This window comes from Podarcis vaucheri (genome assembly GCF_965113315.1).
Source record: "Podarcis vaucheri genome assembly, chromosome: 2".
Classification (NCBI taxonomy): Eukaryota; Metazoa; Chordata; class Lepidosauria; order Squamata; family Lacertidae; genus Podarcis; species Podarcis vaucheri.
In genome coordinates, this window is record NC_138760.1 from 35066363 (window position 1) to 35085457 (window position 19095).

The window sequence follows — 19095 nt, forward strand, 5'->3', positions numbered from 1 at the left end:
CCGCATTATAGAATCATAGAATTGTAGAGTCTGAAGATACCCCGAGGGTCAGAACCCTCCAGCAATGCAAGAATCTCAACACATTGTCCCCCATTCCAGTTTGAAACTATACTGGACCCTGCTTAGCTTCGCAACATGCATGGGGTCAATGCATATTGCAAAGATTCTCAAACCCTTGAGGAGGAGAGTTTTGCTGCAGTGGTTGAAAGGCCATGTCACTTCCAGGTTCATCCCAACTCCACCTGAACAGCTTTACACCTGTAGATTTTATATATGCCACATTCAGTGGAGCGAATATTCTTCCTGTGGTTTGCTGTTAAGCACACACGTCATGCTGAGAAGTTATAGCGTTACCATGCTCCCTTATAGGGAGCGAGTGTAGGAAGCTGCTGTTCTACTCGTATCAGACTATTGGTCCATCTTGCCTCGTATTGTTTACACTGACTGGCAGTGACTCTGGGGTTTTTGACCCTACCTAGAGATGCTAGGGATTGAACTTGAGTTCTTCTGCATGCAAAAGTTGTGCTCCACCACTGAGCTACAGCCATTCCCCAAAGATGTTAGATACTGTAGCTAGTCAATGCTTTTTTCTTTATTTCTAGTTTATTTTTAATTGAGATTTAGAAGGGTTTGGAGGCAGGCAAAGGGGGCCACCAACTGATAGGGGAAGGGGAAATCACAGGGACCCCTACAGGTTTGTCTGTGGCTGTTGATGGTGCAGTAATGGCCCTCAGGAGAGCAGAACTATATGCTCTGATGTTCTTGACCAATGTTGCTGAACCTGCCAAGAGTGCCTAAATGCAATTTACAGTGGTACCTCATGTTAAGTACTTAATTCGTTCCGGAGGTCCGTTCTTAACCTGAAACTGTTCTTAACCTGAAGCACCACTTTAGCTAATGGGGCCTCCTGCTTCCGCTGTGCCACCGGAGCACAATTTCTGTTCTTCTCCTGAAGCAAAGTTCTTAACCTGAAGCACTATTTCTGGGTTAGCGGAGTCTGTAACCTGAAGCGCATGTAACCCGAGGTACCACTGTATTGTTTAATCACTCTTAAAGAAGGGCCAGTTCCTACTTTGGCAATGGGGGCACTTCTCTTGTAGTTCCAGTAGTAAACCAGTACAATAGAACCTCTACTTACCACTGACCCTACTCGCAAACAATTTGATTTGTGACCATGGCAAACTCAGAAGTAAATACTAGGTTTGCCACGATTTGCGCACACGCAGAACAGCACTGCTGCCGAATGTGCAGGCACAGAACTGCGCTTCTACCAGTGACCCGGATCGACTCACAAACAGACCTCCGGAACGGATTCAGTACGTGACTAGAGTCTGTAGTGCAAACTCAACACATGCCAAAACAATAAAAACGCTGTTCAGAGCAGAGCGCCAGATATGCATTATTGGCTTGAGCAGTAGCCCTAGGACATGCCTGTCCAAAGTCCGTTTCGGGGGCCTAATCCGGCACACCGGTCAATTTAATGCAGCCCCTGTGGCAGTATATGTTGTGGGATAAAATCCTTAAAAAAAGCTCAAGAACCTCAATCCTAAAAGCTCAACAACTCTGGGGGTAAAATTGTAAAAAAGCTTAACTTTCATCAGTCCTTAAAAGCTTGCAGTCGACAAGAGGGTTGCACTAGTCATTTCTGTCATAAACCCTCAATGTTTCTATGACGGTGTATCTAGAGCTTCCCATGCTATACTGATTTAGAATGTTATTTTGCTTGATCTAGGAAAGGGTTAGGAAAGAGCCTGTTTGACTGGTCCTGGCAACAACTTGTACATCGCCTGCAGGAGCTTCCTCACACTTTTGAGAAATCATTGTAAATATTATCCACAAGGAGTCTTCTTGCATTATAAGCACTGAACTATCCAGCCTGTCACACTGATTAAATGGTAGGTGCTAAAGCAGAAGTTGCTGCTCAAGAAACCATTCTATAGTGCTATTCCTGTTTTCAGGCAGGGACGCCTAATATGTATGGAAATGCATATATGGCTTTTTACCCAGTATCCAAGTTTGTTTGTTTTAATCCAGAATAACTAGCCACAATACCGTACAGCTAAGTAGCTCTGAGAGTTCTAAATCTACTACAGGACTCCGTAGGTGGCGCAGTGAAAATAGGAGTATGTTAAAATGATTGCTGCTTCTTGCTTATATAATAACAATTATAGTTAATTGCTGGAGCTAGTTCCGTTTTTAGTTGCTTCCCTAAGGAGACACCTGTTCATACCCCAGGAATTCTCAAACACACCTGAAGAGGGGTTGGGTTGATCACAGTATCTGATGCAGATGGATTCCTGACTTTGGCCTCCTTCACTGGTAACAGCCTTTCCCAGTTTATTAAACAACGAAAATACTATTCCTAAGCACTGTCAATCCCCCCTCTTTAACCTCTCCTGTCCCCATGTAATGGAGGCAGAGTAGCCCTGCAGATTGGGGGTGGAAGCATGCTGGGGGTGCAAAATCAAGTTGCAGTTGGGCCAGTGTGAGCCCAACTCCGCTCCCCCCCCCCCCGGATGATGTATGGCCTACTAACATCTCTTCCTCTATAAAAAAATGTGCAGTGCTGAAAGAGAATCCAAGGTAGAGAACTAAGGTCAATCCTGCCCAGGGCTGACCCACCCACAGGGCAAGGTGAGGCAACCCAGGTGGCAGGATCCACAGGAGCAGCGAACCTGAAGTATATCTTTATTGGCACTCCTTGTTCCTGATGTAGATCTTCATTCCTTTCCTGGTGGGAAAAGGGGAGCCATGTTGTGGTTCGCTTCAGCTGTCAAAATGTCCTTGGCTGGCCCTGATCCTGCCTGTTGGGCCACAGCACCCTGGAGTGGAATTCCCACTTCTCACAGACGGGTGGGACGCTTTTATTTTTGTAAGAAAGCTAATACTCTGCTGCTATTAAATTACACCCCATCCTCTTGTCAACAGCAAGCCTCCTAGTGACACCCGCCTCGTCGACTCCTCCCTCTGAACCAGTGTGGTGTAGTGGTTAAGAGCGGTGGACTCGTAATCTGGTGAACTGGGTTCTCGTCTCCGCTCCTCCACATGCAGCTGCTGGGTGACCTTGGGCCAGTCACACTTCTCTGAAGTCTCTCAGCCCCACTCACCTCACAGAGTGTTTGTTGTGGGGGACGAAGGGAAAGGAGAATGTTAGCCGCTTTGAGACTCCTTCGGATAGTGATAAAGCGGTATATCAAATCCAAACTCTTCTTTCTGGGCAAGACAAGGAACGCAAGGGACCATTTTGCTTCACAGGAGACCCCACGGCGCCCAGGCACATCCCGCTCTCTGACTCCTGAGAAAACCGACTCTATTTAAATTTAAATTAATTAATAACCCGCCCTTCCTCCCAAAGCAGCCCAGGGAGGCAGCTTGCTATCTCTCCAGCCTTTATCAGCAACGCTGTCCTCAGGACACCAAGGTGGGCACCGCGTGGCGCGGGGCAGCAAAAAGCGCTCCTCCTCCCCAGTTGCAATTAATGTAGGTGTTCATGAGTAGAACACAGTTTGCTATGCGCAGAAACAGCGTGCTCCGGATCCGGATCTTGCAGCGTGCAGGAGCAGCAACCGTTGCTTTTGCTCCGAGGCTCGGGACCGCGTTGCCCGTCACGTGGGCAGCGAAGCCTCGCCTCTTTCGCGTCGGGTTTCAGGGGGAGGTGCCACCGCCCTCCTCCTCCTCCTCCCTCCCCAGTTCCCATCACGTGTGCTCGGCGGTGGGAAGGAACTTGCTGAGTAGCGGCGGCAGCAGCAGCAGCAGCAGCAGCATAGCTTTAGCAGCCGGGCAAAGCAGCCGTGCAGGAGTCTGGCTGGTAACATGGAGGAGGACGAGGAGAGCGGATACGGTGAGCTGGCGAATGAATTAGATGCATCCAAGGAGACGGGAAGGAGCATCTTTGGCTGGGCCAAGGTGGGGGGCGGGGGCGGGTCTTAATGGCAAGGGTGGGGGCGCTCAGGGAAGGAGGGAGGGATTCGTTCAAGCCTTAATCTTGCGACTAGTTAGCAGGGGGGAGTGGCCCTTGCATGCTCAGCGAACTGTCCTTGGCTTAAAGCGGGGAATGTGCAGTTGCTGCCCCACCACCACCATCCCGACACACACACCTTCGGATTTGGGAAGGAGTCTCTCTTTGCATCCTTCCTGGTCTTAGCAAGAGAGGATGAACGGGATTTGGGAGCTGTGTGGCCGGTTGTCCTGAGGGGGGTCCTGCCTGAGTGGACTCTGAGGGTGCGCTAGTAAATCCCGAGGAGAGATCGTCTCCTGAGCATAGGAAGTAGAGATTGTGCAAGGCCGTGGTGCGGTGCGGGGTGAGGTGCCATTGGTTCAGGGTGGGGTCACAGAGGGTGCTCTCTTGGGTATCTCGGTGGGTGGGTGGGTAGGGCTACCTTTTTTCTTAATCACCCCCTATGGAGGAGGGCAGCTGCCCTTCCCGGGGGGGGGGAGAAGAAGGGAAGCTTCTGGGCAGCTGTTCCAGCCCGTGGTCGCAGGGCGAGGACAGCTGTTCATTACAATGGGGTGCGCGGAGAAATGAGCTTGGAGTCGGTGGCTGGGGGTTTGGGGGGAACAGGCGTGCGGCCGCCTTTTTTGAGGGGGAGGGAGGTAAATGTGGCCAGACTCCAAAAAGAAGTATTTACAGGGAAGGGTCAGGGGTGGATCCCCTTGCGCTGAGCACTGCGGTGAGGGTTAACGAGAGACAGCTGGGCCGTGTGTGTTGGTCGGCTTGCGCGCCTTTGGTGGGGGGAACTTCGTGCCGGCATTTATCCTCTAGGCTGGGCAGGGAAGCGTAAACTGCCTCTCGGAGAAGGGAAGGAGGGTTGTGGGGGTGACTTCAGGGTAGCAACAGCTGCATGAGCAGCAGATGCTTCCCCTTTCTGCCTGGCTCCTTCGCTCTCCTTCTCAGGGAAGAGGGAGAACGTGGCTCTTTCTGAGGCAGGGTTCAGCTGTCACATTGGTGCCTCTTCTCTCAGTTGCTCACACACACACACGGGGAGGGGTTGCTTTTTTGGGCCTGGACTGATGTCTCTGATCTGTGTGTCCAACTGTCATTTCCAAGTGTCATTTCCTGCCAGTGCAGATCACCTTCTAAAAAGGTGGCAGGAGCCCTGGAGATGGCCTAGTGGCGAAGGACTGGATGACTGGCCCTGCCAGGCATGTCGCCTCATGTGACTTGTGGGAGGCCCTCAGACAGGCTCTCATCTTACCCAAACCTTAAATTACAGTGCTAGGTATAAGTATTCTGCAGAAGTGGTGGGAGTGAGTGCACTGCTCGCAAAATGTCATTGTTCGGGGGGGGGTGAGCGATGGTGGTGCCCTTCCTAACCCCAGTGGCCACTGACTGGAATTGATATATCCCGAACTGGGGACAGCAGACTTGGGCTTGGAGGATTTGAGGTTCACACACAGGCCTGTCTTGCGTAAGAGGTGGGGCAGGCCGGTTTCCTGAAAGAACCCACATTTAGAAGGAACTGGAACAAATTTAGAAATGTTGCAACAAGCCAGGCAATAACATAGCTAAAACTTCCTAAGCACCTGTCTTCAGAGAAGCTGCCCTCAAAATAAGCAGACAAGATTTGCTGTCATTTGTAGCCCAAATCACTTCGTCTGGTGCGCAGGCTGCCAAGGTGCTAGCCTTTCTTGTTCCAAATTGAGGTGATGTTTCTGCCCTTGGAAAAAGGAAAGAAATGTACATTCAATATACTGATGTAGGATATGTGTTGTCAAAATTGTTTGATTGATTGAGCAGGGCTGTCCCATGTCGTTTTGCTTCATGAGGTAAGAACGACAAAGTGGTGGCCCCCTCATTCCACACAGAAGGGCCAACAGGATCGGAAGCTGAATATTACTTCAACAGTGACAATGGGGCAGTGTCCTCCACCTCACCTGAAGGTGGCAGGGTCACTTAGGTGGCACGAGGTCCTTTTTGCTGCTTTCTGCCCCTAGCATTTGCTGCTTAAGGCAGCCACCTCACTCTGCCTAATGGTAGGGCCGGTCCTGTGTTTACATGTAAAACTGAACTGTGGAGGTCACTCCTTGTGCTGGAAATGCCACTTTGGCTTGCAAGTAAGCTATGAGACACTCCACTTCAAAGAGTCTTTGGTCCTTTGCTTATTCAGCTTTCTGTGTATGACACTGCAATGGAGGGAGTCTCCCAGGGCGATCTCCCCCGAATCCACTCCAATTCCTTTAACACTGGGAACTTCTCTGCAGTGTCGTTGCACCAGGAGAACGAATTAATATGTATGACCCAGTTATGGGTGACTGGCTGACTTAGAGGCTTCCCCAGCAGAGCTGTGAGCTCAAATCTGTGTCTTAGAAGCTGTGGCACGCTGGGGCAGTAGAGGGTTGCTTGATTTATTCCTCCTTTTGCGTGGCATACCCTGTCGTGCAAATGGCACCCTGGGCTTCCTTTATCCAGTGCGCTGACGCTGGGACCTCTGGGGCCAGATGCCCTTTGATGTGCCTGTGCTGCTGAGTCCTGTATGTGGATTTGGCAAACAAATTAGCTTTGAACCTCGGGTGGCTTTTGAGCATGGATGCAGCATCTCCATTAATCACAGAGGCCCAGGCTGAAGCTGTAGGTGATGCCCGGGAGGCAGGCGGTTCTCTCAAGCAGCAGGCACACATGTCCCTGCCACCAGCGGGCTTGTCCCTGATTTGCCTAGTACATGAATATTCCAGCTGTGTTGCTCACTTCTTGCTATGATCCCAAAGACGGTGTCTGGGGAAAGTGGAGCGGTGCTTAAACGATGTATGCATGCAGCTGCTTTCTCATCTAGCCTGTACTGTGAGCGATGGATTAGATTTACAGGGGTAATCTCCCTTTCAGGCAAGTGGCAGCCTGCCCAGTTCTGCTCACCATGGTTCTCAGCCCTGTGCGTCTCCAACCTGGGTAGCACTGCCCAGTCACATGGAGGGGTCCTCCCGCCTGTTCATCAGCAGAGGTGACTTAGGGACAGCAGCAATTCCAGGGACTGATGCTTTCTCCTTCCTCCCCTCAACCCCCAGGCTGAGCTGAAGGGTGGAGGCTCTGAGGTTGAGCTCTGCTGTGGTTGCCACTGACAGCTGGGTATATTTGAGCTCCTTGTTTTCACAGGTTATCATGTGTTTGCTGTAAAAATGGGATTATGGCTCAGGTTGTGATTATGGCTTCTCTACAATAACGTTAACAAGGGCTGTTGAATACTTATTGTATGCACGCATCATTTTTTAATTTTTTGCTGCCATGTGCCGGCGAGGGGTTGCTTCTAGCCAGACTGCGATTTGATTTGATTCAATCCTAATGTATTTTCCTTTACAGTGTGGAGGGAAATATGTTCATGGGCATGGGGGGCTAGTTTGTAACCTGGTGCAGGTCAGAACATTCGTTCTCTGAGACCTGAGTATATTGCATCACTCACACCTAGAGGACAGTTGGTGAGCAGTGGAGAGGAGTTGGTCTTGGTACTCTTTCTAGGTTTGTGGAGGAGAAATGTCTTTCTTCCCTGTTCACTTTGGCGATTGCTTACATCTGAGAAAATGTAGATTTGTGTGTAGCCTGGGTGGAGAGAAGGGGGTTCCGTGCAGAGCATGCTGCCGTTTTGGAAACTCAAAACAAGCCTGCTGTGTCTCATCTTAGTGCACTTGTAGGACAGTCGCTTCTGAAATCAGCAGCTGGCTCTCCTCTACTGGCCCGCTTGTTTACAGGGCAGCTAAATTTATCCATATTTGCATGGGAGTTGCCAGGTTGCTCCAGCCAAAAAGGAAGCAAGGCTACCCTTGCAAATGTATGCAACTCGCGTAATGACAAGAATTTCCCCCCAGAAAGCTTTCGTGGGACATCTCTGAATCTACAGGGCTCTCACTGAACATTCTCATTGATCCTATCCATGAGCTTTCAGGACACGCTGAATGGAAAATAGCTTGGCTGTGCTGGGAGCTGGAGCACACGAGGCCACTCTGATGGGCCCAATGCAGACAGCAGGCTCTGAAACAGTTAACAAATTCCTCTGCCCTCTCCTAACTTATGTCAACTTGACAACACAGAGAAAGAAAGAGGCAGCTGTGTGTGTACTCATGCAGTGAACACCACATCCTCTGTCGCACATCTTTCCTCCTAGTTGGGTGGTTGCTCCACTTCTTTGTTCCTCTTCTTGGGTGTCACGCAAGCTCAACTCATCCCTCCCTCCCAGTTTGCCCTTCCTTCAGTGTGGCTTGCCCATGACTCACCTTATTTTGCCCTTGCTGTCCTTCTCTCCCCTGTCCATGGACGTTTTTCATAACCCAGGGAAGGGCTAGGCAGCTGCAGGGTTCATCCAGCTGTGCACAGCACGTGCGCGCGCGCACACACACGAAACCTTTAAAGCTCCACCTCATTGTCGTCTTTTATCACCTAGTTTCCTGCGCTTGGCCGTTTTGCTCCATCGGTGCAGACTTTTGCCCTCTAGGCTGCCTGCTTTGCCACAATGTAAGCATTCAGGCCTTTTGCACCCTGCTTTTTGTGGTTTGCATTCAGTGGGCATTTCCTTGCCTGCTGGCTTGGTAATAAAATCTCCAGGCCTTAGACACACAAACAGGGCAGGAGATGGTATCGTGTTTCATCCATTTGCTGCAGGACCCTATATCCTTTTGGGGCAGCTGTCCCCTGACACATAGCAGCTGCCCACCAAAAATGCAGGTTCAGGGATGCAAGTGTCCCATTCAGTGTGTGCTAGTAGTTTAATGTCGAAGTACCTCTGTAGGGCAATAAGACTGCAGTGGGGGGTGGCTGTGCAGCATTTACAAATGGCTCAGGGCTCCATCAGTAGTTTCTCAAATTCTCAGACTGTCGCTACGGATTTCCCTTGGAGCTGCGTAGGAAGACAGGCAGCTTGCGGTTGCCCAGTGCTTATAACCTTGTTGCTATAGGTATGTTGCCCTTGCCAACAAGGAAATAACATCTGCACACTTCCCTTTGCATTCTGGAGCCTGGTTTCCTTTGAAAGAGCCTACTTTTTAAAGGCTCGTTAATATCGAGGGAGCTTGAAATGATGCTTTAAGGCCAGCAGGTGGTGCTCAAGTCTCCCGACTGGACACTGCTATCCCACTGAATCCCAACACTGAGCACTTCCAGTAATCCCCTGTGGTTTTAACCTGTGGGGGGCAGGGGCGGTATTGTTTTCATGATGCCCTATGATTAATCGGAAGCAGCTCTGAAGATCAGCGTGTTTATTCTTTGGCTTTTATTAAGCAAAATGCTTTGAGAATGCATCTGCTCTGAGAACAGAGAGGTGAATTGGTCCTCTTGTGAGAGAGATGCCCAGCACACACCGTGGGATTTTGGGGAGGAGGCGCTCGCTTGTGATATGGCAGCTGGCGATCCTTGAATTCTGCTTGGCCCAAACAAGGATGGTATAAGTAGAACCAGGAGCACCAAACAAGGTGACATGGGTACTTGGGCCTCAGGAACCCCACTGCTGTGTGCTGTCTGCGGTGTACAGGTAAAAAGTTATCCCATGGTTTGACTGCCTCTTGCATCTAGTTCACTTGCATTCTTATATTCTGATTGGCTGTGTGAGGGGGGCAGGTAGCTGTTGCAGAATTTAAATGCTTTTGGCTGGCAGGAGGGGCATGCATTGTGTTAACAGGGAAACAGGTTTCTTAGGAGAGTGGATAGGGAGCTGGGTTAAGTACCCACAGATCTTTTGGTCACATGACTGGAGGCATCTTTCCATTCACCTCTTGTCTTTAAGTTCATGCTGGAGCTACCAGCACGCTTCCCAAAGGCGTTTGATGCTCAGAAAGGATAGGAACTTGATTTTTTGCTTTTAAATGAGTAAATACAAAACTTGTGGTTGCCAGTGATTTGTGTTAAGATAATAATTAAAAAACAACAACACCCAGGCTGATCATGTGGTGCATTTGTGCACTCTGTCTGCGCAAGAGGCCTGCTGTGGTGGAGCAATCGTTTCTCTCTCTTTAGCAACGTTGTGGATACCCAGATCTGTATGAAAAGTGATTGCTCAGTGAAGTGATGGTGTTGTGGATACAAGCTGCTGTGGAACAAAGTTAGTTTGCTTGGTCAGCGCATTCACTGCGGAACTTGCTCTAGAAGTGAAACAGATGTGTCTGTCCTTTGCTCTCATGCTGTGGGGGGGCAGGGGTGCTGGTGGAATGTTGCTGAGGGTGCAGCTTCTCTCTTGGTTCGCATCACGGCAGAGGCCCTGAATGATCGAAACGGCATTGTGCTGCGTTCGACAAGCAGATGCTTGGCCAGACATAGACAAAGGGAAATACGCAGGTTCCAAATAACGGGCTCGTTTGGGGTGGCTTCAGGCTTCCCATCCCTTCCCAGGAGTCTCCTATTTCCTCCCATGTTTTGGCTTATTTCTGTGATTTCAGGACAGTGTTGCTAGCCTTGCGTATTCCTCACTCTTTTCGGAAGCTCCTGTTCTTCCTATCCACCCACTGAGTTGTACTGCTGAGGTATTGGGAAAGATGCAAACGTTTACGCAAGGCTAGGAAGCTTCTTCACTAAAGCAACATCTGAACAAAAGGACGGGAATCTGTCTTCATTGTTTTAAAGAACTTGTTTCCAGTTCTCGTTTTTGTGGAGAAAAAGTGAATTCCAAAGGCTGAATACCCACAATGTTCATTGGGTGGGGAGGCTGAGAGGAGAGTCTTCCTAGAGATATGGATTTTTACAGTTCTGCCTTTTCCTTCTTCAGGGGTCCTAGAGTGTCCCTGCCCCTGCTTTCCCCTTCTCCCCACCACACACATTGAACTGTACCCCAGAAACCTTTCCTTTCTCCCTTCTTCCATCACCCCAGCCTGCCAATGATGTTTTCCTCCAGGAATCCAGATTTTAGTAAATGAAGCAAATTGGAAAATAAAATGGAAGTTGATGTGAAATGCATTCTCATTGCAAAACATGACTTCTGCATTTGCTAAAATCTCTGCTGTTATGTGTGATCAGGGCACATTTGCCTCTATTCCCCCCCCCATCTTCCCCCCTAGCTTTGAGACCTGGGTAGACTTGACTTGTGCAAAGGTCCAGACAGGTCAGAAAAAAGAAATCCCACGTTTGCAATGTCTATGCTTTCTAGCTTTTCACTGCCTAGCTTCTCTCTGTGTGTATATTTCCCCCAGGCAGGTGGGTCTGGGTGCCTGAGCTTCCTGTCCCAGCCTGGAGCAGATTGGCTGTGGCACTAATCGTACTGCATGAAGGATTACCGGCCACCAGGATTAAAGGATTTCTGTAAAAAGAGCTGAGGAGGAATGGGGGATGGGCTGCTGCAAGAGCTGGGAGGGCATACATGACTGGCTGATGGGGAAAGGAGTGAGGTTGGAAGGTCTTTGGCTGAGGAACCAAGGTACCGTATTTTTTGCTCTATAAGACTCACTTTTTCCCTCCTAAAAAGTAAGGGAAAATGTGTGTGCATCTTACGGAGCGAATGCAGGCTGCGCAGCTATCACAGAAGCCAGAACAGCAAGAGGGATTGCTGTTTTCACTGTGCAGCGATCCCTCTTGCTGTTCTGGCTTCTGAGATTCAAAATATTTTTTTTTCTTGTTTTCCTCCTCCAAAAACTAGGTGCGTCTTGGTGGTCTGGTGCGTCTTATAGAGCAAAAATTACGATACTTGTAGGCCACAGGGGAAATGCATGGCTGCTGCTCTCTAGAGATGGAGAAGTCCACTAGTGACCTAACCCAGGGCAGTCCAACCTCTTAGACCAAGTGGAACGCAGGAGTACTTCAACACAGAACCTGGGGGCCGCACACTGAATTAAATTTCCATATTGTTAATTAAAGCATTTGTAATATGGCCAATGCGATTTAATATACACAATTAATATATTTTAAGGGTGAGCACTCCTAAACATAATGAGACCAGCTTCCAGGTAAGTATGCATTGAATCAGGGCAGGTTGCTAGGCTGTGATCAGTAGAACAGGGTTTCGACTCCATGCAAGCTGACCTGGGATAAAGCCCTGCTCAGGTCAAAAAGCAGTGCAAGCCTAATGCGTGCCTATTCACAAGTAAATGCTGTTCATTTCATTGAGACATACTCCCAGGTAAATGCAGACTGCACAGGGCTGCCGCCTTAAAAAATATACATGGAGGTATTCAGCTGTCTTAATACCACTGCAGGGGAAATAACCTCTCTCACATTAATGCGTTGTTATTGCTATAGTTTTTGTTGTTGTTGCTTACATCCTGGGCAGAGTTAGAGGGGAGGAGGGGGGTGGCTGGCCTATATGGCCTTGCAGAGGCTGAGGGAGACACAAGAAGTGCCTTTGCTGTTTCTGCGTGCCCCTCACAGCAGCAATGACAAAGCTGGCTACTCGAGCCACACTAAGAAGCACTGAATGTTTTCAAGGGCTGCATGTTGGACCACCTTGATCTACCCCTTGCATGAACTAAGGACAGCTTTTATGCTCCAAGCAGCAGGCATTGAGCTTCCCAGTGGGTGCTTCTCCCGTTTTTAATTATGCCCCCACCCCACCTCTGAAACTGGAACTGAGCTTAGGGAGCGGAGTGTGCATGCACAAGGTGGAAAAAGAGCGTTTGCAGTATCAGCAGGCCTGGGAGGGGTTGCACACCCGTCCCTCCCACCGCCTTTTTTCTCTCTTGCAAGCCCCTTATCCCCACCTCCACATTCAGGTTATCTCTCCGAAAGTGGCTTTGGGAATGTGTGTTTGCTGAGATTAACCCCAGTGTAGTTTTCTCATTTTAAATGTCGAGAATGATGCCCCACAAGCCTCCCAGTGGGCCTTTGAACTATACAGTATAGGCATGCTGTTGAGGGTTGTAGAATTATTGGGTTGTTCTTGTTTTTAGTTTTTATTATGTATTTCATGTTTTTATATTGTGATTCTATGTTGTGAAGCCCTGAGACCTGTGGGTATAGGACTGTATACAAATAAAATAATAGGTGGGTATGCAGACCTTTTCTGGCACTTCCTAAAAAAGCACATTCCTAGCAATCCTTTGGCTTTTCAGCTGGTCTCAAACCAGTCTATGCTGTGTATCTGTCACCTTTTGGAAGCCTGTGTCCAGGACACAGGGAGTGGGTCACTTCACCTGTGGGACTCTCTTGGAGCAAATGCCTGGGCCTCGGTTCTCAAGCTGTAAAATGACAGGGACGAGGGTTGTAGGGTTGCTGGGAGGGGGACTGATGTGCACACACAAAAATATGGAACAGGTTTCAAATGTGAATTCTAGTTCTTGAGATGTGCTCTCATTTCCTCAAATGTCTCCTGTTGCCTTGGGAGGAGTGCTTGTGCAGAGTCTTGCTTGTTGAATGGGGTGCCTTCTACAACACCTGGGAGTAGTGAGGTCCAGCATCTTATCAAATGTACTGGTCACTGAGGGCGTGCTTTATGGGCTGGATGCCTAACTGAATGACAACATGGTTCCTATATCCTTGTAGGCAGCGGTCAAATCTCTGTTAAATGAATGAATGTCAGATCTACAAATCTTGAACTAACCTCCAATCCCTGATAGTTCATTTCATTTCATTTTTTAAACTTTATTTATCATGTTTATATTCCCGCGTTTCCTCCCAGGAGCCCAAGGTGGCATACGTAGTTCTACTCTCTGTTTTATCTTCTCAACAATCACGTGAGGTTAAGACAAACTGGCCCAAGATCACCCAGTGAGCGTCATGGTTGAATGGGGATTTGAACCCTAGTCTTCCATATCCTAGTCCAACACACCACTACATCACATGGTCTCATTGATTTTTTTTAGTCAAGCTATTAAAACATGGGATGACTTCCCAACTCAGCATGGCCTTGGGCAATGCTGATTATTTGGATCCATTTCAATTTGTCTTCAGACCTGGGTTTGGGACAGAAGAGCCTCTGTTTCGCCAGTGGATGGCTTCCATTAGGGAATGGCTTGTGAGTGTGTCCCTGTTGGTTCTTTTGCAGCTCTTAGTGGCTTTCAACATCGATGACCATGGCCTCCTTCTGCGCCATCTTGCTAAGTTGGGTCTGAGGAGGGGAGAGTATATGTTAGCACTGGTCCTTTCTGGAAGCTTTCCCACCTAGTTTACCCATTGTATGGCATAGGATGCTAAAAGTTCATATCCCCCAATGCGTCCTGACCCGAATAAGGCTGCTGTCCCGATTCTTTAATCAGCTGCATATCGAGGAGAAGCTCTGCATACGGAGCTGCTTCTTTCACTGCCAGGGGCATCGCTTGGTACTTAAAGAACCTGGGAAACAGATCATGATGCAGATTTGCATAAATGTACAGTGTGCCTCTGGGTAAATTAAGATGGCAAGGCTGTTGCTAGCACTGCACTTAGCTGCACAGTAAGCAAAGGTTGCTTTTTTTAATTTAAAAAGGAGGCGGAGGAAAGGGAATCTGGGGCACACCACAAAATTTGGTTCCCCAAGCGGTGCCCCTGGTCTCTGCTACCCTATAATGGACTTTACGGACCTTGGCATGCAGCTGTTCAAGGAACAGGAGCCTTATTTGGGGCAGAGAGGGCTCTTTCCCTGGAGGCATTGCTCTACTCATTTGGCTGGCAGTAAATGGTCCAGCGGTACAGCTTTGCTTGCTAGCTTCATTCAGCCGAAACCAGAAACATTAACTGTTTGCCGCCCCCACGCTTCTCTTTTCACTTACCAGGACCATACAGTAACAGGATGGCTTTTTTGTCCTCCTGTTGGATAATAATTCCCATTGTCTTTCCACCTTACTTTGGATTCAGTTCTGGGGGCACAGCGCTTGCCCCAAAGTCTTGTCATTGCCTAGTTGTGTGCCAGTTCAGAGACTGAAGCAGCAATGGATCAATATCTGATGTATGAGGGTTTCATTAACTAGAGTGGCCTGCTCTTCTTTTTGTATGTAGAGCTTGTCTGAAAAGAGTTCTTCTTCTCTCTGCCTACTCATTTGGGGCAGAAGTCATTATGGGGCTCCTTTAGTTCCCCTTCTGAGTCTCAGGCACCGACTACAGTGTGAGAACTGGTAGCTCAGCCTTGTTAAAGAGCCTTTTGCAACGTTGATACAGCCACCTTTCTTTGAAGTGTCATCTACTGGGCATTTACCCCTTGGCAAATCTCAGCAGTAGATACCACCCTGCAGTGTTCGTTCATTTTAATAGGTTTGTATCCTGATTCTTCCTCCCCAAGGGCCTTAGTTTGCCTACCCATGGTTTAAAGCATACAACATTTTGTAAACCAGTTACAGATAGGTAGCCGTGTTGGTCTGCCATAGTCAAAATAAAAAAATTCCTTCCTGTAGCACCTTAAAGACCAACTAAGTTAGTTCTTGGTATAAGCTTGGTATAAGCTTTCGTGTGCATGCACACTTCTTCAGATACCAGTATCTGAAGAAGTATCTGAAGAAGTGTGCATGCACACGAAAGCTTATACCAAGAACTAACTTAGTTGGTCTTTAAGGTGCTACAGGAAGGAATTTTTTTATTTTGACTATGGCAGACCAACACGGCTACCTATCTGTAACTGGAACCATGGAAGGCACCACATTGAGCCACATGAAATGGAAGTCCATCAACCTCACCAAGAAGGTATCTGAAGAAGTGTGCATGCACACGAAAGCTTATACCAAGAACTAACTTAGTTGGTCTTTAAGGTGCTACAGGAAGGAATTTTTTTATTTTAACATTTTGTAAACTATTGGATGAGGGATGGGCTTTTCTGGAGTCGCTTATGCCAAGGGAAGTGCCAACCTTTCATGGGTATTCTCTTCTCTGATTCTGCTTCTTCTGTTGATTGATCTGGCTTATACCTCTCCTGAGCACCTCCCTCTTCTCTCTCTGCTGCTTGCTATCATGGAGAGATTTTTTTTCTCAGAAACGATGGCTCATTTTTTCACAAACGGGGAGTTGCCTCTGTGTGTGTAAAAAAATAAAAATCACACATATTTTACTTTGGGTGCTGGTTGTCAGGGTCCTGAACCCTATTAGTTTGTGGGCCAATTATTTTGCTTTGCTCTACTGTGGGTAAGAAGCAATAGAACTGGAGCCACATGCTAAGGGAATTACTTGGTTTGTTTTGTTCCTGTGCTAATAGATCCTAAAGCTTATCAAACTATTATGAAATGGGATTTCCGTAAACTTTCACTTTCCAGCAGTCTAGCATTTAGCTGCCAGAAGGAACATTATGTTGAACTTTCGATAGATGAGAAAGCTAGAGTCGTGTGTTTCCAGAAGTACTGGGGAGAACTTCCAGAGGGATAGATGTAATACATAAAAAACCCAAGAGTCTTCTGGCACCTTAAAAACTAATTGGAGGAGGGCATTCTCCCCCTTTTTGATGCACCTTACAGGCAAACAAACTTTGTTAAGATATGTTTTTATGGGCTTCATCAGATGCTTGGAGTGCGATCCTTGGTTGTTGAGTATATTCACTTATGAGTTTAAAGACAGGAAACGTAAATTTGAAATTAAATGGTAATATAATGCAGTCTGTGATAATTCAGTTAGATACTAAATTTGCAGCAGCCGTAATTGATAATCTTAGTTAGTGTTGTTGATTAAATTAACACCTGTGGAGGGAGAGGAAATCATTGTTTCCATTTGTTGCCCCCCTCCCGGAAACCCATGTCCTCACTGTGGAAAGATGTGTGGATCCAGAATTGGCCTCCACAGTCACTTATGGACTCATTGTTAAGACTGTGTTCATGGAAGACCATTTTACTCAGCTACGAGTGATCGCCGAAGAAGATGATTTTTATATGAGCAATTCCAGGTGATTAGGAGATCCAGAAAAAGAATAGTGAGGTTGAGTTTTAGTGGAAACGTATCAGATGAATATGGAAGCTTTTCTGTGTTCTCCTTTTTAAGACAGGGGACCCATGCTGTTAGCTGTCTAATGTAAGCTTGTTCTTGAAGCATTTGGCAGACAGCGCTAGCACCTGTGCACTTTCTTGCTGCCACGTCCTCCGCAGCTGGGATGTGCACCTGTGCTTGTGGAGATAAGCTTGCCAGTTCCCCTTGTGCCTTGTTTCAGCTGCTGTTCAGCTTGGTGCTGCAGGGATTCTGGCCCCATTGAAGAAGCTCTTTACGAGCCTCTTGAGACATAAGGGAGCCAGTTGTGGAATTGGAAGAAAAAACACGAGGATGTAATGAATCCTGTTTGCTGGACTGTCTGTTTCATTCTCCATGAGTTCTCACACAAGAAATTGCACACTTATCACCTAACTGGCCTTTTATGGATTCCCCATTAGTCAGGTTCGCCACACTCCTGCCAATCTTTCCTCTGAAACTCTGGCCATCTCAGGTTTCCCTGTGTCTTCCAGAAACAGAGTCATGTCTCTTGCCTGCTCCGCAGGTTCCAAGTAGGGCTCCCAGTTCTCAACAAGAGTGCTAATCTGATATTGCTTTGCACATCCTAGGGGAAGCAGCAATAGCACCACCTTTGCCAGTGAGACTTCTCTTGCCCTGTGCAGCTGATTAGATTGGATTAGAAGTTCAAGGTGGACTGGAATGTGTTTGAACTTGAGGCTTGCGCCAGACAAGTTTTCTCTGAGACTGTGTAATAAGAGATGCAAGGAAGAAGAGTTCAAACTGAGTTTATTTGCAGAAGCACAAAAAGGATGGACCTCTTTGCAGCTTTTTGTGTCTCACCATAACCACCAACGCAGGATAAAACACGATCTATTTTAAGACAAAAATAGTTTTGTGGAAAGCATAATGCTGTGTCAATTCTGTGACACATCAAACATTGTTTGTACTCCCTTGTGCAGACAGCAGACATGGTTTGGATTTTATGCATTACTTTTAATACATCGCCATAACTTGTTCTGTAAACTTTTGGCTTCATACTGTGTTAAAGAAACTGACTTTTAAAAAGCATGTAGAAGGGGCTGATGTGCTGCTTTGGGGACAGGTGTGTAAACCAGGCTTGTCATGATCCCCAGCAAATTAAAAGACAGCCAGTAGCCCTGTCGAAGGGAAATAGCCAGTCACTGTCTGTCTTGTCCAAGTTTGTGAGGCTGACCTTTCTGTTCTCATGGGGGCTAAAAACCTTTAAAGAGAACAGCTGAGAATTCACCAGCAGTTGCCAGGGCCTCACAGCAGCAACCAGTCTCAGCCTTTTTTGCTTTTGAAACCTTTGTAATTGGGATCCAACTGGCTAGTGCCTTCCTGCTCAGGTGGAACCAGCTTCGGAGAAAAGGGTCTTACACCTAGAGAAGTGGTCTTGAGCTGCACCTACCAGCAAGATCCACATGGTGCTGCTCCCGATCCTCCTTTTTCTAGCTGGCCGGGAATCGCGCCGACTCCTTACTCTGCAACTCTTACCCTGCTGCTTCCTTGCACTTTCCATGCACATCTATGCACACATGCGTCTTTGGCACCTGCATGCGTTACATTTTCGTGCACCTTCCTTTTATGTGCTGGCCGTTGCATAGCAACCACTGGCTCACAAGATGCTTAGAGCTGTAATAATGCAGCCGGATAAAACCGACCTAAAAATACCCCTTGCCCAAACCTCTCCTGGGCAGCTGGGAGGAGTGGCCGGGGAGGAGCCGGGGGGGGGGCACCTTGGAAAAAGTTCCCAAACTGAATTGCCCTCTAAGTGGCTTTGTGCGTCTCTCGTCAGCTGTCCAGCGCAGCGGGAACAGTAACAGTTTCCTGGCAGGGAGCTGAGATTGGCTGGACTCCGTGCGTGGGAGTCTCTGCTGCTCCTTCTGCTCCAGCCGGACTGGGGATCCCTCTCCTGCTGTGTCTCTTCCCTCCCCGCCCCCTTGCACTGTCTGGAAGAGGGGGGAAGTGGAGGCTGCTGCTTGGGAAGCCATTTGGTGCTGAGAAAGTGGGCACCCTGATGTTCCGGCCTCTGCACCCCACCTTGTGCCTGGCTCTGACCTGCTAGGCCTTTCTCACCCGCCCAAGGGCAGCACCCCTTTCCCAGTCTTGAGAGGGCGTTGCCTCAAGGGCATCATCATGGGCACTGTCAGTGAGCTCTGTGCCTCCAGTTTCCAAGCTTTCCTCTTCCCCTCCACCTTGGTAGCCACCAATCCAGGTAGGTGCTTTATATTTTGCCTCTCCTCTCTATGTCCAGGAGTGTCTTGTGCTGATGCTGGGAGAAATGAGGTGCCAGAAGTTGGGGTGTGTGCAGTATGTATATTGTCTGTGGTGGGGCCAGGATTAGTCATCCTCTCCTATGCCCTGTC

At 48.2% G+C, this 19095-nt stretch overlaps 1 protein-coding gene across 2 annotated transcripts in view; it reads left to right on the plus strand.

Annotated features, from left to right (window-relative positions):
* Window positions 1-3690: 3690 nt before the first annotated feature.
* The window catches only part of CYTH1 (cytohesin 1), a 57507-nt gene continuing 42102 nt past the window's right edge, over window positions 3691-19095 (plus strand). The window contains exon 1 of one of the 2 annotated variants that reach the window (XM_082213298.1): window positions 3691-3841. In XM_082213298.1, coding sequence (XP_082069424.1) covers window positions 3814-3841 — 28 coding nt within the window. In that variant the 5' untranslated portion in view covers window positions 3691-3813. Of the gene's footprint in view, window positions 3842-18742; window positions 18945-19095 lie in introns of those variants that run through there. The other variant, XM_082213297.1, reaches the window with a different exon arrangement.